This window comes from Megalobrama amblycephala, linkage group LG18, assembly GCF_018812025.1.
Source record: "Megalobrama amblycephala isolate DHTTF-2021 linkage group LG18, ASM1881202v1, whole genome shotgun sequence".
NCBI lineage: Eukaryota > Metazoa > Chordata > Actinopteri > Cypriniformes > Xenocyprididae > Megalobrama > Megalobrama amblycephala.
The window spans coordinates 4,995,418-5,019,211 of NC_063061.1; the positions used below are offsets into that span (position 1 = coordinate 4,995,418).

General features: G+C 39.2%; 1 protein-coding gene across 2 annotated transcripts in view; it reads left to right on the plus strand.

The window, feature by feature from the left end:
• The first annotated feature begins 2,112 nt into the window (after window positions 1-2,112).
• The window catches only part of LOC125252111 (NACHT, LRR and PYD domains-containing protein 1 homolog), a 38,113-nt gene continuing 16,431 nt past the window's right edge, over window positions 2,113-23,794 (plus strand). The window contains exons 1-11 of one of the 2 annotated variants that reach the window (XR_007181156.1): window positions 2,113-2,773; window positions 3,557-3,589; window positions 4,744-4,863; window positions 12,858-12,902; window positions 13,062-14,754; window positions 14,942-15,028; window positions 15,152-15,226; window positions 15,310-15,558; window positions 16,829-16,915; window positions 17,224-17,340; window positions 17,618-17,739. Coding sequence is in view for 1 of the 2 variants with exons in the window: in XM_048165150.1 (XP_048021107.1) it covers window positions 3,574-3,589; window positions 4,744-4,863; window positions 12,858-12,902; window positions 13,062-14,754; window positions 14,942-15,028; window positions 15,152-15,226; window positions 15,310-15,558; window positions 16,829-16,915; window positions 17,224-17,338 (2,487 nt within the window). In the remaining variant the exon portion in view is untranslated. Of the gene's footprint in view, window positions 2,774-3,556; window positions 3,590-4,743; window positions 4,864-12,857; window positions 12,903-13,061; window positions 14,755-14,941; window positions 15,029-15,151; window positions 15,227-15,309; window positions 15,559-16,828; window positions 16,916-17,223; window positions 17,341-17,617; window positions 18,040-23,794 lie in introns of those variants that run through there. The other variant, XM_048165150.1, reaches the window with a different exon arrangement.

Below are 23,794 nucleotides of genomic sequence, written 5' to 3' on the forward strand. Positions count from 1 at the left end.
AAGCGTACCTAACTGAACAACAAGTATAGATATAAGATAATAACATGCTCCAAATAACCAGTGCTCCACTGAAACCATCATAATTACAATTCAAGGAGTTTCTTTTCATTTCCACAAATTAACAGTTGTAGTTTATTTTATCTGTGTATTTAATCAATCTCATCTATCTGCTCTCATCTATTTTTATTTAGTTTTTTTTTCTAATTGATTTTATCTAATCTACAATCTGATAATCTGATCTATTTTTTATCTATCTAATTGTTTATCTATTTTATCTCTCTTATCTATCCTTCTTAAAGAACAAACATGTCAAGAACATTTTGCAGGCTGGTAAGTGACTGGATTGGTGAAAATAATGTACAAATTAGATGAATAGTATCTGCTGACATATTTTGTGCTGATTTTAGCATTTAAAAAAGGCTCATATTTACACTGAACCGTGACTGTAACACAATATATCAATCATTGTTATTTTTTCTCTCTAAAGCTCCTGACAAGTGATGAAAGATTGAAACATTGTGGCCTCCCACCTTTTTCATGAATGTCCAGTACATTGCACTACATAGTTATTGATCCGGTGAAGTGGAACTAGAATTTGGGAAGATAAACACACGTGTGCTACCAATGCCTAATAAAATGCATGTACACATGAAAGAGTGACATACATTATCCTGTATTAAAGGATAGGCTTAATCAAAACAAACTGCAATAATATAACCTCTAACAGCAATATGAACAGCAGTCTTCATAATAACAGTAAAATAACAGTAGGCGTACTTAGATGAATGACACTATATCTAATATTTTAATGCATGATAATTAAAATGATGCAACATATTTACAGAAGGCCATGGAGTGACTGTAATGCACATTAATTTCTAGTAGGATTGACAGCAGAACTAACAGATAAATTACTGAGATTAATCTTAGCCTGGTTGTTAACTTAATTTAGCTTAATTTAGCCTGCTTTCATGCAACTGAATCAGGGCTAAATTCAGCCAGGATAACTGGAAAATCCTATTATCTTGCTTTTGTGCCCTCAGTAATCTTTAGAAAGGCAGCAATATAAACAAACCAGACTAGAACTGAACGTGATGGCAGCTTCATATTCTCTATATTCCGCCTCGATGGCAGTCAAGTCAATTCAGCAGAAAAATTGCTCCTCTTCATAACATAATTATTATGTCCAACATATGTTGTGATTTTCTGTTTAAACCTTTCTAAGCCAGCACATTACTGACTTTTCTCCATTAGAGTTGTGACGTTCGCGAACGAACCGATTCTTTTGAACGGCTCATAAACATGAACGATGGGAGCCGAGTCGCGGCTGGAGGGGAGCCGTTCTTTCTGTCGTTCTTTTTTCCTATGCGTGTTTCACACAGATGCACACAAATGAGCTTCTCCGCGAGACAGAACAGTTATAGGGGAGGGGCGCACCCACCCAGCGCAGGCCAACCCTTTATAGCGTGATGATATTAGTTATTAGTTGTGCACGCATCCTTCACGTGAGTACTCCAGTGGAAAAAAATTATCAGGAAAAAAAAATGTATTGAAATTTTTCACTAAAAGCTGTTTTGCACAGACATTCATTGCAGCCCACTTTGTTATTGTTCATTGACTTGAAGGGGCTGATGTCCTATTTGCAAAGTTTACAGTAGTAATAGTATGTACTACATACATACTGTAGTAAAAGCTGTACTACATACTATGTAGTATGTAGACATTTCCATTTTATTTATTCTAATTTTATCTACTTTAAATATTTTTTGTTTTCTATCAAAATGTTCTTGTGTGATAACAATGTTCTGTGGAAGTGTTTGTAGTAAAAGCTGTTTTGCACAGAAATTCATTGCAGCCGGCTTTGTTTTTGATGTTTATTTGTGAGTAGGTATTGTATGAATAACATAAGTCAACGTAGCTTTACACACACACACACACACTTTGTACTAAAGGTAAATCCAAAATAGTGATGTCACTGTCTAAGCAGAGGGATTTGTGCAACCCTATGGAATATAGTCCACACATGACAAATGAGGTAATAATCAATATTTCAGAATAATTCAAACTCAGATATTGGTGTGTGATATCCGAGTTTTAATTATTTGGCTACAAATCTCACCTCATCATTCCTCCCAGTGATTATTTCCAGGATAAACTGAGATGCCCCCAAGCTGGCTTCTTAAAACTGACTAAATATTTAAAAAGAGCCAAAAGAGCCGTTCTTTTGAACGGCTCTTTGAAAGGAACGGATCGCGAAGATCCGGATCCCCTCAAAGAGCCATAAATCCCATCACTATTCTCCATCTCTTCCATTCTTATTTTCACTTCTTGACCGCCACCCGACAGAACCACGTGATTGAAAACAACCTATTAAAAGTTCACATCTATCCGAAATCCCCGGATGTGTTCCTGATCTGTTCCCTTTATCGAGTATGGAGAGGAGATTTGTGCGGACTTGAGACAGCTTTGTATCAATGAAAGTTGCCTGAACCACATTTGTGTGGCTATTAATGTTTAAAACCTTAAAATGAAAACGAAAAGAGGCAGAGTGGTGTTTAACTGGAGTAGAGCGAGCGTTATCAAGTTCACTGCTGTACCATTTGCTGAATCCTCCCGTCTTCCTGAGCCGAACTCGTCAGAACTAACTCAAATATGAACTTCGCCTACTTGGTATTGAGAAACGCCTTAGTTCTCGTTCTGACATCCTCTCGAAATGATAACGGTAACACCAGTCTTCAGCGTCATTCCGACTTTCTACATCTTTGAAAATAAGGTAACTTCGCCACTGGCATGAAGTTGTTTTGATGTTCGATATTCGCAAATATAAAGACTGGACCGTCTCTAAATTACACCCAACATTGGTATGCACGTTTCTAACTTCAATAACATTTGAAGAGAATATTTTACAGTCATAAGACCAACTTTAAAGTGTTCATCTGGGTGTCAGCTGTGATGCACATCTTTAAAATTTTTTGATATTTATTAAAATATACTGTCAAATCATATGTAAAAATTACTATTTTCACTATTATATAAAAAATATGAAAAGTGTGCATCATAGCTGACATGTTGGTTTTATGACTGTAAATTATTGCCTTCAAATGTTATTGAGCTTTAAATTATGGCATATTTATGTTTGAGTCCATATATAGCAGTGAAAATAGTATTTTTACATTACATGATTACATTTTACATGATTTGACAGTTTATTTTAATTAATATCAAAAATATGAAAGGTGCATCACAGCTGGCATGTAGATGAACACTTTACAGTTGGTTTTATGGCTGTAAATTATTCTCTTCAAATGTTATTGAAGTTAGAAACGTGCATACCAGTGTCGGGTGTAACTTTAGAGACGGTTCCGTCATTATATTTGCGAATATCAGTGCAAAACTCATGCTAAATAAACTTGTTCTGCTGGTAAGACTCCTAACGCAAGCTGTTGACACTATGCTTTATTTCCATTTAAGTGTATAAAATATCCTTTAAAGTTATTAAAATTCACATTCACTTTTATATTATTGTTTATTATTGTTTGTGTTTCTATTCTTGCAGAGAATGAACTGACTGAGATGGACAATTTTAACAGTAGGCTGTGTCATCTGGGCATTTTCTAATTATTTTTTGTCTCATGGTTTTGGGTGTGACATGATCTTTCAAGCTTTATTTTTAGTCTATAAAGTGCTTTTTAAAAAAGTTAGGGTGAATTAAGGGTGATTGGGACAGTTTTTGGATTTCCATCTTTTGCCATAAATTAAAAACATCAGCAACGCATGACATATTTCTGTAATACTGAAGATGTTAACTATCCATTTGAGGAGGAATCAATGTTATATTATAATGATGCTTGACACTTGATTTACTGTATTGCACAAGTTAGTTCATGCTTTGATATAACTTCATATGCAATATTTCCTTTTCTGTTCATCATCATTTAGAGTCCATGTTTATTTTGTTTAACTTCATTTCTCAGTTTATAAATCCATCCAAAATTCATACACATGCAATTGAGGTAAAAGGCATGAAGCCCAAAAGTAATTGAAAACATTTTAAAATCAAGAAAATAAGTTAAAAAAAAAATGCTTCAGGTCTAAAATTCATACTGTTCAATTCTGTTCATTCAATCCTGAACTGTTTGAAAACACATTTAATCTGCACAAAACATTAACAGAAACATGAATATGGTTTATTATTGCAACAAATCTGTAAAAAAAAAGTTGAACTATAATGTTTTTATTTTCAGAATTTGGTCATTTTATTTTATCAAAATGTAGCTAGTTCATGATTATAATATTTTTTTTTTTGTGGTTGTCCCTTCCACCCAAAAAGTTTGTACAATATAGCAGCTATGACAATTTCTTTTGGACCGTATTACTAAAACTATCAAGAGCTTATATCATTTCCTCAGTTCATGCATTTCACAGTCAACTTCCTGTTTAATGCCTGCCCCGCCCACCTACATGATATCACGCTAACAAGGTCATCACATTTAAAAGATGTGGTCTCACAGCTAGGGCTCAGCAAAAAAAGTTTTTATTTTCACTCATTAGATGAGAAAATAAATTCTATAGTTATACTGTCCCATTTGACCTCATGTCCCAATCACCCTTAATTCAGCTGATGTTAAATCATTACACAAAGCTTGAATATTCATGATATTAAAAGCTAAAATGAACAACATCAATAAACATTAATAATAGAGTTATTGGGTGCCTAAAATAAATTTTTACCTTGTCATTTAGAGCATCACTCTGCTGGGCCAAATGTCAGCGCTGCAGCTCAGAGTGGAAGCCAGATTACAGCACCTGTGCTCACTAACAATACAATAACAGGCCATGTCAACATCATACATAATGCACCTAGTAAGTAAAATGCGTTGTACATTTCATAGATGTTGATAATTTTGACTATGATATTTTTTTTTGATAATGTATTTTCAGGTATAATCACAGGTCATATACTAAAATGTACTAGATAATTTCTAATAAAATTATATTAATGCTGAATATGTTTTAGATTTAGCTGTTGAAATCTTATAATTTAATGACATTTGAGACACCCCAGGTAGGGTAAAACATTAACTAATAGATATCACCATACTTCCCCAGATGATTAAAAGAATCGCAAACATTTTTAGTAAGTTTTCTTAAATGTTATGTTTAAATTTGCAAATAAGGCATTATCTAATTAAATATGCACTAATTTGCATACATTAATAGAACAGAAATCTGAACATTGGTTTCATTTTTTTTTTTTTTTTTTTGACCATTAGAGTTTAAAGATTTTACAGATGGGATTTCAGATCTCTTTTGATCACTTCATACATCATAAAATACTGTCAACAGCCAGAAAAAAATAAAATTTCACCATTTGTTTAGAAATAAAATGTTGTATAAAGTCAGGCAAAGTATATATCAACAAACCCCTCTATAAAAATCTTCAGAATATAAATAGGAATAAAACTGTAAAGTAAGTGCTGCTGAAGTGGAAATTTCTGACTCAGAGCAAGAGAAAAAAACTAATTTTGAGAAAACGGCCTTTAAAGATACACCGATCAGGCATAACATTGGCCACGTACACTCTGCAGCTAAATTCAGTTGTCAGTTCACCTTTTAGTGCTTAATCGCGTTCTGTACACAGTTCAGTAAAATACAGGTAGCGACAACCGCATTTACAGAAATTCTATGCAGTGTGTACGGAACCGAACTGAACATCTAGTTATTAATGATGTTAACATGCCCATTATAGCCACGTACACACTGTACTTTTCAGGAGTGACAACCGCATTTAAATGCGGGAGTGAATCCCCTAAATTATCATTACCTGTGTGTACAGAACGCGATTAAGCACTAAAAGGTGAACTGACAACCGAATGAGCCTATGAGCACCTTCCTAATATTGTGTTGATCCCCTTTTGCTGCTAAAACAGCCCTGAACCATCATGGACTCCACTAGACCACTGAAGGTGTGCTGTGGTATCTGCACCAAGATGTTAGCAGCAGATCCTTTAAGTCCTGTAAGTTGTGAGGTCGATCCATGGATCAGACTTGTTTGTTCAACACATCCCACAGATGCTCAATTGGATTGTGGGGAATTTGGAGGCCAAGTCAACACCTCAAACTCGTTGTTGTGCTCCTCAAACCATTCCTGAACCATTTTTGCTTTGTGGCAGGAGCATTATCCTGCTGAAAGAGGCCACAGCCACCAGGGAATACCATTTCCATGAAACAGTGTACATGGTCTTAACAATGCTTAGGTAGGTGGTACGTGTCACAGTAACATCCACATGGATGGCAGGACCCAAGGTTTCCCAGCAGAACATTGATCAGAGCATCACACTGCCTCCGCCGGCTTGCCTTCTTCCCATAGTGCATCCCGGTGCCATGTGTTCCCCAGGTAAGCACCCGGCCATCCACGTGATGTAAAAGAAAATGTAATCAGACCAGGGGCCTCATTTATAACACTTTGCGTAGATTTCATCCTAAAAGTGTATATACGCGCAAAAGCTAATTTCTGCATATGCACAAAAAATTCAGATTTATAAAACCATGCGTACGCCAGAACCTGCGCACAAATCCCAAAATCACCATATATGGAGCTTATGACGCCTAGTTTTACTATGCATAACCTCATCTGCATATAATTTCCATGCACGTTCCCATCCACGTGACACTATGGTTAAAACCGTCAAAGGTACAAGACATTGGAAAATATTAGATATGGACTATAAATGCAATTTGTGCCATACATAGTATTTTAATAGTTTAAACCAATTTGAATTAAATTTATGCAGTTTTGTTGTTAAGGTGAACATCTTTTAGGAAGTTTATAGGCTATTTTGTAATGTATAGGCCTACTTATTTACTGCATTGTATTGCGCCTCACTGACAAAGTATTTTAAAAAAGGAAATGTGCAAATCTTACCATTTTCCTCAAATTATATCCTTCATATACAGTGGTAATTGTTTGAAGATCCTTCACACGACATCAACACCTCCTGCAGCTGCGGTTGTACAGTAAGATATTATCATTGGAGCTCTTCAAACTGGACAGCGGACCGTTCGACCACCGAATCCAGCAGTGTCTTCCATAATATCCAAGTTAAGTGTGCATCCATGATCGTTCTTCTCGCTAAAATATTTTGTCATAATGTCACAGAGACGAGCTCCGTGATTCCCTCCTCTGGCCATCGGAGGGAGCCGTCACCAGAATACTGACACACACACATACACTAACACACTACATCTCCCAGAAGCCCTTTCTCTTGACTGATTGCTGCTCCAGCTGATTCATATCACACGGACTATAAAAGACTCTATCATACCCTCTCTGATCGCGAAGTCTTGTTTTGCCACGGTGAACATTTCTGAGCGTTTTCTACTGTTTGATTACCTGTTACTGACCTTGCTGTATCCCGTTACTGACCCTGAGCTGCCTGTCCATTGACCCTCGACTGTTTCTACGTTCTGTGAGTGATATCAGCCTGTCCCGACCTTTCTGCCTGTTACTTGACCACAATTCTGCCTGCCTGTATTACACCTGTCTGCTCCTGTTCGACCCTTGCCTCTACGACTATTCTTTACTATTAAAGCATGCAAATGGATCCCAATTCGAGTGATGAATCGTTACAGAAGACTTCGCCCCAACAAGATCCAGCTGCTTTTTCTCACCTGTGTGCTACAATGTCTGCTCAAGCCAGTCAACTCGCCGCCCACCAGCATCAGCTTAACCGCCTAACATCACTCACAGAGGAACTGGTAAAAGCTTTGCAAGGTCTGCAGGTGTCTGCTCCAGCGGCGTCTCCTCCACCTGTCACAGCGACCGTCATTAACCATGCGGCAGGAACGCCGCCTCCGATTAATCCCCACATCTTGCTTCCAGAGAAATTCGACGGCGATCCCTCCAAGTGCAAGGGTTTCATCCTACAATGCTCTCTCTTCATTAACCAACAACCCGCTATGTACCCCACAGAGGCCAGTAAGATAGCTTTTGTTTGTTCTTTGTTTACGGGGAAAGCCCTGGAATGGATAACGGCTGTATGGGGAGAGAATGGGGCTACATTTTCTACATTCGATCATTTCATGCAGAAATTCAAAGACGTATTCGATCTCCCCAGAGACGGAAGAGGAGCAGGGGATCGTCTTATGGAACTAACACAAGGCAGAAAGACGGCAGCTGAGTACGCCCTGGCTTTTCGCACCCTCACAGCTCAGACCACTTGGGTGAGTGACACTTTGAAGGTCTGTTTTAGATGAGGATTATCTCACGAATTACAATCTGAACTGGCCTGTCGGGATGAAGGGAAGAGTTTAGATCAATACATCGAGCTTGCTATTCATGTTGACAACCTCATCCAAGCACGCAAGACTGGTCTGAAACGTAGTGTTCGCTCCACACAACCTAGTGATTCAGACACCCCAGAACCCATGCAGATTAATGCTTACCATCTCACTGAGGAGAAAAGAAATCGCTGCCTGGTCAGTCGCCTGTGTTTATACTGTGGCAGTCCCGGTCATGTTCGCAAGTCTTGCCCCGTACGCACACACCCAGAAAATCAACGCTCGGTGAGTGATTCCAATCCATATTATAATTCTGATATGTCTGTCTCCGTACCCATAACTCTGCTAGTTCAGGATATACGTTTGGATACCACTGCTTTACTGGATTCTGGGGCTGCGGGAAACTTTATCTCCCTATCTTTCGCTCAACAGCACAACATCCCGTTAATTAAATGCTCTTCTTCCCTCGCAGTGGAAGCCATAGATGGGCGACCGCTGGGCTCTGGACGAGTTCAGACCATCACTCAGCAACTCACCATGCAGACGGGCATATTTCACACAGAACCCATACAGTTCCATGTATTACCCACCTCCACCTCTGCCGTTATACTCGGCTTACTATGGTTACGCACACATAATCCAGTCATCTGCTGGAGAGAGGGTCAGATTTTGCAGTGGAATTGGTGCTGTTTTAACAAATGTCTGTTAACTGCCACTTCCCTTCCTCTCAGATCCATCCAGAATAGTAATTCCTCATCAGTTCCTGAACCACAAATCCCCGAAGAATATCAAGATCTCCATCTAGCATTCAGCAAAGTACGGGCCTCCCAGTTACCACCTCATCGTACATATGACTGTGCCATCGATCTCATCCCAGGAACAACACCTCCTAGAGGTTGCATCTTCCCACTTTCCCAACCTGAGTCAGACTCGATGAAGAAATACATCAAAGAAGAACTAGCTAAAGACTTCATACGTCCCTCCACATCACCTGCTTCAGCAGGCTTCTTCTTCGTGAGTAAAAAAGACGGAGGTCTACGCCCCTGCATTGATTACCGTGGTCTTAATGATATAACTGTCAAGTTTCGTTATCCTCTACCCCTGGTCCCCGCAGCTTTGGAACAGCTCCGCTCTGCCAAGATCTTCACCAAACTTGATTTACGTAGTGCATATAACTTGATCCGCATCCGAGAGGGGGACGAGTGGAAAACCGCCTTCTCAACGGCTACAGGGCACTACGAATACCTTGTTATGCCCTTCGGGCTAGTCAACAGTCCGTCTGTTTTCCAGTCATACATTAATGATGTGTTCAGGGACATGCTTAACCGTTTTGTTGTTGTCTACATAGATGACATTCTGATATACTCAGACACCATGGAGGAACACATCCAACAGGTCAGACAGGTTCTCAAACGCCTCATCCAGTATCAGCTCTTTGCCAAGGCCGAGAAGTGTGAATTTCATAAGTCTTCCATCTCCTTCCTGGGCTACATCATCAACCCCGAGGGTGTCGCCATGGATGAAAGGAAGGTCGAAACTATCTTAAACTGGCCGCAACCTCATACAATCAAGGAGATGCAACGATTCCTGGGCTTCTCTAACTTCTATAGGCGATTCATCCGCAACTTCAGTACGATAGCAAATCCCCTCACCAGCATGATCAAAAAGGGACAGAACTACCTTAAGTGGAACCCCGCTGCCGTAAATGCATTTCAACAGCTCAAAGAACGTTTCACTTCTGCACCCATCCTACATCATCCCAATCCTTCCCTTCCGTTCGTCGTTGAGGTGGACGCATCCAATACTGGTCTCGGCACCATCCTGTCTCAACGACAAGGTAACCCTCCTAAACTGTTTCCTTGTGCTTACTATTCCAGAAAACTGAATGCGGCTGAGCGAAACTACGATGTCGGTGATCGGGAGCTGTTGGCCATGAAAGCGGCTTTTGAGGAGTGGTGTCACTGGCTAGAGGGGGCCACTCACCCATTCATCGTTCTAACAGATCACAAGAACCTCGAATACCTCCGTACCGCCAAAAGACTGAACCCTCGCCAAGCCCGATGGTCCCTGTTCTTCTCACGCTTCAACTTCACTGTGACATACCGACCCGGTTCAAGAAATACCAAGGCTGATGCCTTGTCACGCCAGTTTGAAGGTGAGCCTGAAAACCAAGACCCAGTAACCATATTACTGCCTTCTCTCGTTGTTGCACCTGTACAGTGGGACATTATGACGGGGTTAGAACAAGCGAACATGGAGACTGAGGTTCCCCAGGAATGTCCTCCGGAGAGGACCTACGTTCCCCCGGCACTGCGCAACCGTGTGCTGGAGTTGGTCCACAATTCACCAGCTTCCGGTCACCCTGGAATCACAGCCACCATCCAGTTAGCTCAAAATCGTTTCTGGTGGCCCTCCATCTCTAAAGATACCACTCAGTTTGTCAAAGCCTGCCCGGTCTGTAACATTAATAAACCATCCCATCAACTACCAGCTGGTTTACTGCACCCTCTACCAATACCTCAATGTCCATGGTCCCATATTGCAATAGACTTTATTACTGATCTATCCGCTTCTAACAGCAACACAACCATACTCACCGTGGTTGACCGCTTCTCTAAGGCATGTCGCTTGATCCCCTTACCCAAACTACCCACTGCTATGCAGACTGCTGATCACCTATGCCAGTGGGTGTTTCGCATCTACGGCCTGCCCGAAGACAGTGTGTCCGATCGTGGCCCACAGTTCACTTCACGGTTATGGTCCGCCTTCTGTCAAGCCTTGAATATTAATGTCAGCCTTTCATCCGGGTACCACCCACAATCCAATGGGCAGACCGAACGACTAAACCAATAACTAACTCGCTTCCTTCGGTCATACTGTAACGCCAATCAAGAAGACTGGTCCCGTTATCTCCTATGGGCGGAATACGCTCAGAATTCTCTGCGCAAGCCTGCAACCGGCCTAACCCCTTTCCAGTGTATCATGGGTTTTCAACCCCCTCTGTTTCCCTGGTCCAGAGAGCCCACAAATGTGCCTGCCATCAATGACTGGTTAAACCGTAGTGAGGCTACCTGGGACAGGGCACATGTACACCTACAACACGCTGTCCGCCGACAACGAGAGCAAGCTGATCGCCATTGTCGCATCGGCCCTGCCTATCAACCTGGGCAGTGGGTATGGCTGTCAACCCGAGACCTACGTCTCCGCCTCCCATGCAAGAAACTAAGCCCAAGGTATGTTGGTCCTTTCCAAATTACCCGTCAAATAACACCAGTTTCATTCCGTCTAGCATTACCTAATCACTATCGTATTTCTCCCACTTTTCATGTTTCACTGCTCAAAACGGCCGATGGTCCCCACGAGGAGGGGGAGGAGAGGTCTGATGGTCAGAGCCCCCTACCCATAAAGTAGCACATCTACTATCTAAATTCATATTATTTTTGTTTAACTTCTCTGTAATGACTGCGTAATGTAATTTCAGTGCTTATCGCCATTAGTGAAAGTGTAGCCTAATATTAATGTAAATCAAAATGAAAACGTGAGTTTCCATGCAAATTTAAATCATTCTTTTATTTATTTAAACTGTTATTGTGAACATGCACCGTATTTATGATTATGACTCATAATTAGGATTTAAAGTGGTTTTCCTTCATCTGCCGTCAGTCCCTCAGCTCACCGTCGGTGTCGCCAATTCCCTTTGTCTTCAAAACGCATGGGTCAAATTTTGCGTGTAGGTGCGCACATTTTCCTGTCAAGTTTTTCTTGATAAATCCCACCTTTTGCGCAGGAACTGGCATATGCATGTTTTCAGCCCCATTTTGTGCGTACGCACGCTTTATAAATGAGGCCCCTGGACACTTTCTTCCATTGCTCCGTGGTCCAGTTCTGATGCTCACGTGTGAACTGTTGGCTCTTTCGGCGGTGGACAGGGGTCAGCATGGGCACCCTGACTGGTCTGCAGCTATGCAGCTCCATACGCAACAAACTGAGATGCACTGTGTATTCTGACACCTTTCTATCAGAACCAGCATTAACTTCTTGAGCAATTTGAGCTACAGTAGCTCGTCTGTTGGATCGGACCACACGGGCCAGCCTTCGCTCCCCACGTGCATCAGTGAGCCTTGGCCACCCATGATCCTGTCACCGGTTCACCACTGTTCCTTCCTTGGAGCACTTTTGATAGATACTGACCACTGCAGACCGGGAACACCCCACAAGAGCTGCAGTTTTGGAGATGCTCTGACCCAGTCGTCTAGCCATCACAATTTGGTCCTTCTCAAACTCACCCAAATCCTTACGCTTGCCCATTTTTCCTGCTTCTAACATCAACTTTGAGGACAAAATGTTCACTTTCTGCCTAATATATCCTCCCACTAACAGGTGCCGTGATGATGAGATGATCAGTGTTATTCACTTCAGCTGTCAGTGCTCATGTTATGCCTGATCGGTGAATGTACTGTAATTGAAATCTACAGACGCTAGATAAAGATAGATAAAGGAGCAAATCCCCCAAAAAAGTGCAAAATCCCAGAATTGACAGGTGCATGAAAACAGTGTTTTTGTCTAATTTTCTGCAGGTTCTACTTTGTTTCGCCCACCCTCAGAAACAACAGAAACCTCAGGTAAGAGATAAATCTGATATGTCTTGAATGTTTTTTCTTTTGCCTTTTAATTTAGCAGCTACTTACAGTCTGCTCTAAAATGTCTTACTCTATTAGAATCAAAATTAAAGTTATAAAATGCACTAACCCTGTTTAACATTGCTTATTTTATGTGTGCAGCAACAAGTTCTGTGATTTTAAAATATAAGGAGCGGATCTGCAGTGAGTATCAGTGTGTGACCGAGTATAACTCACTGCCTGGTGAACAAGTGCTGCTGTCTGAGCGCTACACACAACCTCTGATCCTTCAGAGACATAGAGGTCGAAAAGAGAGAGAACAAGAGATCAGATCCAGTGGAGAAAGTTTCCAGAAGGTCCTCAGCGCCCGGAGCAGTGATGACTCTGTCCGTCTGAACTCTCTGTTCGACCCACATGGACACGGGATCCGTCCCAGTGCTGTTATACTGCAGGGGAATTCTGGGAATGGGAAATCTTTCACTGTGCAGAAGATCATGATGGACTGGGCATCTGGTGACTTCTACAAAGGGCGGTTTGATGTTGTGTTCCACTTGAAGTGTAAAGAAATAAACCGCATTTGTGGCATAAAGAGTTTGGTGGAGATCTTGAGCTGCAGTTGTAGTTTAACATCAGATCAGATCTCACAGGTACTACAGCATTCACCAGAGAAGGTGCTCTTCATCATTGATGGATTTGATGAGCTGAGACTCACTCAGGACATTAATGACATGTCACCACACACTGATCTGCTTCAGAAAGCCCCAGCTGAGGTCATTCTTTGTGACCTGCTGAGGGGTCGAATCCTGCCAGAGTCCTTCCTTCTGGTCACCTCCAGATCTACAGCCACAGATACACTGAGTAAACTGCTCAAAGGACCTCAGCGTTTCTCTGAGATCATGGGATTTTCAGAAAAGGGGGTAGAGGAGTACTTCCAGAAGTTTTTTCAAAATGAGGAACTTTTCAGGACGGCTTACACACTTGTGAAGGAGAATGAAACTCTCATCACTGCCTGTTCCATCCCTGTCGTCTGCTGGATCATCTGCACAACTATCAAGGAACGACTCAAAACCGCTGCAGATGTAACAAGTGGACTGGAAACCACCACCTCCATCTACGTTGACTTTGTGTGCACGCTCTTGAAGCATCACTGCCAGGGTTCGAGTCAGTCCATCCCGACCCTGCTGAGGAGTCTGGGTCAGCTGGCAGAGAGAGGGATGCTGGAACAGCAAGTCCTGTTGGATGAGAAAAGTGTTTATGAAACAGTTTCAGACCCTGCTGGCAATCCGTTCCTGTGCAAGTTCCTGTTTAAGAGAAGAATCCACCAGGAGACGATGTTCAGTTTCATGCATCTCAGCTTTCAGGAGTTCTTTACTGCTCTGTACTATGTCCTTTTGGGTAAAAAACAGTTCCAGAGAAAATTTACACAGCTATTACCCATTGATAAATACTCAAGTCATGGTATTTGTCTTCCCCGTTTTTCAGCTGTGGTGCAGTTTGTATTTGGCCTGCTGAATAAGGATGTGAGATGCACACTTGAGGAACATGGTCTCGTTGTTCATTCAAAAACACAGACTTATCTGAAAGAATGGATTTTGGAAATGGGTCAAAATATTCACACACATAAATCACTTTTTTACTTTCACTGTCTCTATGAACTTAATGAGAATGACTTTGTACAACAAGTTATGGAAACCTGTGAAATAATTGATGCATATGGTGTAGTCATAAGCAGAACAGACTGCCAGGCCCTGCTGTACTGCTGCAAGTACATCGAAAAACTGGATCTTACTGAGTGCATATTATCATCTGAAATTTTCCTCATGATTCTGCCTGTTTTTCACGAAAAGAAAGTAAGGCAAGTGCTTTGACAGATACATGATGGATTTTATTAATATCTGTATAATTCATTCTATTTTTTTATATTATTCATACATCACTGGTTGGTTAACCAGTGATACATACATTTTATAAATGTCATTACGTTTTTATTATTTGTTATTGCAAGTTAACTTGATTATTTGGTCTGTACACTGATTTTACAGCTTGAACATACTAGTTTCATCAGACTCTGATCATGATCTTGATGAACTGATAAACGCTCTCAGAGGAAAGACCCAGAGATCACAGCGGTAATGTCTCAAAATACATTTTATACATTTAAAGTATTTAATGTACACATGAGTTATCATCCTTCAGTGTGCTTTTGTTTTATGTTCAGTTCATGAATCTTTTTTCTGTTCTTTGATTTGCAGCATTGATGTCCGCTTTATATTTACAAAACTTGAGAATTGTGAACTTCATTTGTCAATCAATGAAGAGCTTTTCAGGTGAAGAAAAAATTAATTGTTGGTTTATAGACACAACAACATTGATGCCAATTCTGATTTTATTTATTTATTTACTTTTATAGTATCTGCATAGAAACTTCAAAATCTTCGTGGTCGCTCACTCTCACCTTTCAATGCCAAGAGCTAATCAACATTAAGTGGGACAAACTTATACAGATAATTCTCCAAGAAGATTCAGATGCATTAATGTCAGTTCTCTGTTCTTTCGCTGAACTGAAAAAGATGAAAATGAAACTGGACTGTCTAAGTGAGATGTGGACTGTTTGGATCCTCCAAATCATCCAGAACTGCTCCAGTCTAACAGAACTCAAGTAAGAAAAACATGTGAAATCACCTTCTGTCTTGTTCCTATATGAATTTGTCTGTTTTTAGGAATGATTTATCACATATTTAAACTCATAGTCCATCCAAAAATGAGAAATCTGTCATTTATTTTACTCACCCTCATGTTATGACTTACTTTCTTCTGAGGAACTCAAAATAACTGTTGATGTCCCAAACAGTTTTGGAAAATACAATGGAATTCAATGGGAATGAAACTGTTTTCTTACCAACCTTATTAGAGGTTCAAACGTGAAGCACTGAAACACTATTGTAATTGTTACATTTTCCAAGGATCATCATTCTCCCCTAAACATGATTGGGCTGGTAGTGCTCACACCGTCTACATCGTCACCAAGGTTCGTCTGATCAGCCTGACATCAAAAGTAGGAAATGGCTCATAACTGCTGAACCGTTAGGCCTAGGCTCAAAGTGTCTTATATCGTTGGAATCCCTGCCTCAATTTTCAGGTGTTTTGGATTTTTTTAAAAACCTACTTTTGTGAACTAGTTCTAGTTTGTCCTGTTCAGAACCAATCAAGTACAGCAAGGTTCTCCGGAGTCTGATTGTCAATAATTATCAAAAAAAAAGTGAAATTACGATTCACGGTCCCTAAGGGCCGCCAAAACCTTCACAGTGTGCGGAGACACTTTTACTAAAAAGGTCATAACTCAAGAACAGAATAACATATTTTCACCAAACTCGGCACATCTATGTAAGAACTTATTTTGTGGACACGTGAAAAAGGACGCGGTGACTGACCACTTGGTGGCACTATAACACGTGCACGTCACATGATTTTACAGAAGCATGGGAACTTTTATGGAGATCAGGCCATAGGTGGGACTAACTGTTAAAAAGGGGTAAAAATTATGTATTTCTTTGGCAAATCCCATGAAATGGCTGAATAACCATGTATTTCCTATGGTAAATTGCCTGTATTGGCTGAAAATTGTATTTTACATTGTTTATTTAAATGGTTACATGCTTGCTAAATAAAATATAAAATCTTTTTTCACAAATGCTTAAAGGCCTTAAACGCTTGAACCTGATAACTGCTGCTCGTAGCTATATTTCTAATGATCTTTGTGTTCTGCAGAAGAAAGTCAGTCATACAGGTTTGGAGAGACATGATCCTCATCCATTTAAATCATTATGAAATTGTTCAAATGAATGTGTGAAAAACAAAGTATAAAGTATAAAATCATCAGTCCCTAAAATCTAAATAATTTTATCTGTATAATGTGTATCCATGTCTAGGGTAGATGCTGGCCTTTTACAGGAGGAAGGAATCCAGATCTTGCAGAGTTCAGACACGAGACCAGCCTGTAGTGTGACATTTGAGGGGTTTGTATTGGTTCTTCATACATTTTGCATCAGTAAATTTCTTATCAATGCAATTTCAAGCTTTAAAAACAAAAACACCATAAAAGTTTGACTTGTGCAGCATATTCCATGTCTTCTGAAGTCACATAATACCTCAATTACCTCAAAAGTTTGAGAATTGTCATTCATAAATGTATTTTTCTTTATATCCTCCCTAGATCTCATAGTTCATTAGCAGTCAATAACAAGTTAAATGTTGGTCTGTTTCTCACACAAATCATTGTTATAAGACTCTGTAGTGATGCTGTGCTTTGTGCTTTCTGATGAAGGTTCACATGCAATAAGTCTCAAAAATGCACACGCTATTGGGACCGTGATCTTGGCTGCAATAAGATGGTGAAGATTCATCTGAGTTCCTCTGGCTTTTCTATGAAGACAAAGTAAAAGTAAGTTAGAACTAAGATTACCACAAAGAATGCACCATTAACAGTGTGAACTGTAATATGACACAAACCAGTGATTTTTTTTTTTTTTTTTTTTTTTTAAAATGATTATTTAATGATTTATACAATTCCACTTGAATATTGTATATTAACTGTACAAGCTTTCAGTGCGACAGCATATGATCATAGTGTGCAGTGTGGATCTAAACTACTGCTCAGCTTTGTGTTTTTATTTCTACATGTTTTATTGTTTTATCTCTTGTCTCTCTTCATTTCTAAGGCCCTTGATTTGAGACTAATGGTCCAGCTTGATAACTAGGAGAAAACTGCCAAAGCAGCATCTTTACCTGGAGCTGAGGATGGGAATAAAGACATCAACCAAGAATATCTAAAATCATTTAGGTGTGTTGTAATAGTAATGTTTTACAACATCAATAGTAATGTTGTTTCAAAGCATCTTTACAGAGTTTTATATTGATGCTTAATTGCATGTAACAGTTTAGAGCTGAATGATTGTTTATATATGAAGACAATATAACCAATCAAACATTTGAGATTTGCTTTATATTGTGACCATGTGAGAATGAAAAAAAGTAATTTACATACTCATTTCAAACCTGTATGACTTTCTTCTGTGGTTTACAAACAATTTTTTAAACTCTTTCCTCGCCAGCGTTTCTTTAAAAATGTTGCCAACCACCGGTAGCATTTTTTATAATTAAAAAAAAACTTTTTTTTTTATATGAATATCTGAACATGCAATACATCAAAAGAAAGAAAAAGGTTTCTGCTTTAAAAAAACAACAAAAAAAAAAATTTAAGCTTCATGCTTTCTTTTTTATCATCACTTTAATGTGGGTAAATTTCATTAAAAATAGCAACATTTTGAACAAAAACCTGAGAATTTTTTTTTTTCCCCTCCAAAGACTACAACTTGCATAAACATGCACTTTTATTGCTTGTTTCTGCTCCTTTTTGCCTGTTTTGATCAGGAGATTCAGCACTCTTTCAGAAGATGTGTAATAGCGCCCCCTACAGTATAACAGTGAAAACATGGAAAACTGGAAAATTCTCAAACATAAAATCACAAACATTTTAAATTAAAACTTACAATTGGCAAAAACGTGCCTTTTCTTTTGCATTTAAATCTTTATATACGAAACCCTGCCGGTCATAAAGAACTTGTTTTTCCACCTCACAAAGAGATGAGTGCCATTCATTGTTGTTTTCCTTGCTTTACCCTGGGCAAAAAGCCATACTGATTAAATGCATTTATGGTGAAATGACTACATTTTCACAATGAAAATTCTATCATCATTTACTCGCCCTCATGTCGTTCCAGACCTGTAAGTCCTTCGTTCATCTTCAGAACACAAATTAAGATATTTTTAATTATCTTGCTGTCACTGGATATCTAAATTTGTGTTCTGAAGATGAATGAAGGTCTTACAGGTGTGCAACGATATGAGGGTGAGTAATTAATGACAGAATTTTCATTTTTGGTTGAAGTAAACCTTTAACCCCAATCGCTCCCCGGGCGCCACAGCAAAATGGCTGCTCACTGCTCTGGGTGTGTGTGTGTGTGTGTGTGTGTGTGTGTGTGATCACCACTCACTACTTGTAATGTGTGTGCACTAAATTGGATAAGTTAAATGCAAAGGACAATTTACGAGTATGGGTTACACTGCTTAGCGTTCACGTCATGTCACTGTCACTTTCAATCTCAACGAAAATAATGTGTGCATGCGCTGGGCATGTTTGAATGGAGAGCACGGGTAGCACCAAAAAAGGAAGAGAACCGTTGCCCAGCCGACTATATTAAACTTCTGTTCAAAGAGGGATGTTAAAAAGAATAAAGCATGTACTGAGAAGGAGGTATGAAAACAATGTAATAGCTAGGTACACTCCACATATATTTTAGCTAGCTAATCCATTGCAATTTAGCCATAACTATCAGTGTAACTGTAACCAGTTACCAAAACAGCCGTCTGTTTTGTTACTTCATTTTTCAATGGTGTCTGTAATTAATTATCAATGACAAAAGTATTCACATCGGTATTTGTTTTCTTCCTTAATTAATCTGACTTTTGAACGAATTGGCTTGAATGAACGATTTAAGTAGCTCACTCATTAAAACGTCGAATCGCTGCCACCTACTGGCGGTTTCAATATTTAACATAATTTCTTTCTTTTTAGAATCGCTCCGTTTTGTTAGAATTTGATGAATGGTTATAGATAAATTCCGTAAAGTTATGATAGATAGATAGATAGATAGATAGATAGATAGATAGATAGATAGATAAAGAAGAAATAAATTATCCAATAACGCTCCACATAAAACAGATTTTTTTTTATTAAAAAAAAAAAAAAACAGGCAGCATACCCCCCCCCCCAATGTTGAAACCAAATCTACGCCCTTGGCTGAGCCGCTGACAAAGAAGCTCTGAAGTGTTTTTCATTGAGTTGATCAGCAAGTCTTCTGCAGCAACTGACAAACAGTCATAAAACACCAAAGACATTCTAAGGAAAGACAATAAGATGTTCATTAGAAACCATTTGAGAACTTCTTAAGTATTTTTCAAGAACTGCAATCAACATTCTTACAAACTTCTTGGAATTTATCTTAAATATTTTAACTTCTTTCTTAAGAAGATTATGAATCTGGCCTCTGATTCCTCTTTAGTTTCATGTGGAACTAGTTTGTGTTTGTGAGGTTGGGAAAAATAGTACAGGTGTTGTGCTGAAATCTGACCCTCAACAGATCATTATCCCCAGTATATTTATAAACAGGTGTAGGGTTAGGTGTGGTGTGGGGTTAGGATTAGTCTGGTTTAGCGTCCTCAACGAGAATGATAATAATTTAAGAGAGAGTCCAAATACAGCACAACACATCAACGCTCCTACAGTGGATATTAAAGGATTAGTTCACTTTCAAATGAAAATTAGCCCAAGCTTTATTCACCCTCAAGCCATCCTACGTGTACAGTATATGACTCTCTTCTTTCTGATGAACACAATTAGAGTTATATTAATAAATATCCTGATGCATCTGAGCTAATGGTAGTGAACAGGGTCATAAGTATGAGCTGAAGAAAGTGTTTTTCATCCATCCATCATAAACGTACTCCACACGGCTCCAGAGGGTTAATAAAGGCCTTCTGAAGCGAAGCAATGCATTTGTGTAATAAAAAATATCCATATTCAACAAGTTATGAAATAAAATATTTAGCTTCCGCCAGACCGCCTTCTGTATTCAATGTACGAAACTGGTGCCGCGTTCGTTCCGTAAGTAGAATAGGGAAGGCGTAGAACATTCAGTGTAAGCGTTATGAAGAATGCGGAAACGGAAAGTACGTTCAAGGTGATATTTTGTTTATAAAGCATAAACGGTTTTATTTTTTTTTTTATAAATGACTGATTGTTTCGCTAGATAAGACCCTTATTACTCATCTGGTATCGTTTAAAGTCCTTTAAGCTGCACTGAAACTGCAATTTGGACCTTCAACCTGTTGGTAGCCATTGAAATCCACTTTATGGAGAAAAATCCTGGAATGTTTTCCTCAAAAACCTTCATTTCTTTTCGACTGACGAAAGAAAGACATGAACATCTTGGATGACATGGGGGTGAGTAAATTTATCAGGAAAAGTGTATTTAAAACTGGACTAATGCTTTAATATATTACATGTTTTATTAGACAGATGAGCAACTGTTTGGATACATTTATAGAGAGAAAACAAATTATTGTTATATAGCCTCAACACAGTCTTATTGTTTAAATCTAGTTTTCTTGATTTTGAGAGAGTACCATATTTTACCATGCCTCAGAAAAAAAACACTATTTTGTCAATAGCTAACACAGCATAATCATGTTACAGAGTCACAACCATCACAGACCAATTACAACCCATCATCACCAGATCAGCACTTCACCTACTTGTTCACTTTCCCAGGAATCCTGATTCACTGCACCTCATCATCAGCACTCACTATAAAGAGACACTTCTTGTCCGTATGAACACTAAAGTATGAACTCCTTACCTGCTCATCTTCTGTCATTTGCCCTTTATCTCCTGATCCATTCATCTGCAAAAGAGACATTAAAATTACTTCAGGCTGAGTCAACATTCAATCTGCATATTGTTCTAAACTCACCAGTCTGCATTCCTGTCCAGTTCCGTGCCTCTGTTCAATTAACTCTGTGTTTTATACAACTTACCTGTCTGAATCCTTCTGTTATGTGACAAATCAGATGCAGCTTTATTTTTAGTAACAGTATAACACAGTATTTTCTCCATCATACAAAACGCATCTAATTGCATGCCATTTATCAGCACAAGCCATCCAGTGTTTATTAATATGATATTCTAAAATCGATCTAGCTTACTGCAGTGTGCAACAAATGTCTCACAGCGTTCGCTTGGCAGCAATACACTCAAATGCATCTAATATGATGAACAGCACTGCTTAACCTCACGCTTGACCGGAAGAAGCGGAATCGGTGACTGTGGCATAATAAAAGTTTCTCTGCTGTCGAGCCGTGTGTCGCACTCGTCTCTCATTAACAATTGCTCTTGCAGCCTCGTTTCTGCTCCCACATCTCAGCCCTGCTCTGCTTCATACTACAGTAACGTTAATAATCTCATCCATGAACATGATTTCTGCCTGAGTCCCATCCCGATTCTTTTCCACCAGCTGTGAGGGGAAGACGACATCTCCCAAGATTCAGCGCTCAATCTCGGCGTCATCAAGCTACATCTTTGTTTTGATATATTTTTAGTTTATTTCTAGAATATGTGTAGCTTGCAGTTTAAGTATTTGTTTTATTATTCATACCACAATAGTAAATGTCTTTAGAAATTTTATAACGTACATTATCTTGAAAAACAAATAAAACATTCTATTCATTTTCAATAGACAGCAATATAACTTGAAACAACATGATTTAACTGTAAAAGTTAAATGATCTTTAAGCATTTTACAGATTTCTATGTACACTCATTTTATAAAACTGTGCTGTCAGTACACTATAGTTATACAAATGAACTAGATAACTGCATTTATTTGATGGAAACTGATAGGAAAATATTAAGTTGAAGAGATTCCTTATCCTGTGGCTCCCTCTAGTGGACAACATTAATATCACAGCCTTTATCTTTCAGTATCGTAAATTCATTAGGAATTTTCCTATTCACCTTCAGTGCTTGAACAAATAAATAACAAAATATGGGCACCAAGACACTGTCTATTAAACAAATCATCATCTAAATATATCTGTGCTCAAGCTTAGAGTAGGTCTATCATTACTACATAGAGAAGAGTTAATTAATACTATGTAGGCTCTCTCTTTATTCCTTTGATGTCCTTCTAAGTCAGAAAGAAAAGGAACACAGAAATGACTCCTTTTTGCTGTGAGGCAACAGCACTACTCACTGAGTGTAATGAACTCAGCACGCGTTGGTGTCTGAGATCTGGACTTTTATGTTGAAATGTATTCATGTCTTGCTTCACCTTGTGCTTGCTCTCACTCCCTTGTTTGTTACTATGTTCAACGCCCCTGGAAGGCAGGCCTGCAACCTTTAGCCAAAAAAGCGTAACGGCTGTGGCTGTGGCTGTACACACGGGCGGTACTGGCGGTACGCTTCTTTGCTTGGACTCATGTCATGCCTGTTTGTGGATTACTGTGCAGATGTGGAATAAACTGCATAAATAAACTGTTTGCATTTAGATCCTCATCTCTCTTTATTTGAAACAACGCTGCAGACATTACACTGAGCCACCGTGCCGTCCTCTATTACAGTAATGTCGGTCGTGGCCTAATGGTTAGAGTCAGACTGGTAACCCAAAGTTTGTGTGTTTGATTCTCAATACCGTCAGGAAATGGCTGCGGTGCCTTTGAGCAAGGCTCCTAACAGCAGGTTCACACATACTCTGTTTGCAGTACATATGCGATGCAGGAGCAGGTCACTACACACAAGCATTATCCAACTCAGCTCCTCCAGACTACAGACGCAGTAGTACAAGCCACTTTTTCCTGCATTTTTCAGTCAATTTCTTGCATTTTTCTCCCCTGTTGAACAACAACTTTTAGTACACGATAAAAGCTCCTTCTGGTTTCTCGGACTGATCAATTTGAGCAACAATAAACGATGCAAAACATACTCATTTCATAGTGCTTCCCTATGTAAAAAGTCACTTCCTGCCCTCCATCTAAATTTCACGCCTCCCTGTGAAGTCATGTGCAAATTGAATAAAACATTGTTTAAATGTAGTAAACGTGATATCTATGAAAGAGTGTAGCCTGTAAAGAGAATTGCAATGCTGACAATCCATGTTCAGTATAGGCGCCGAAAAATACGAGATAATCTCCATTCAGTTTTAACCAATAAAAAGCTATTGCAGCTTTTAGACAAGACTTTCTATTGTTTACGTTTCCTATGCCCCATGAGGCCTTGCGTC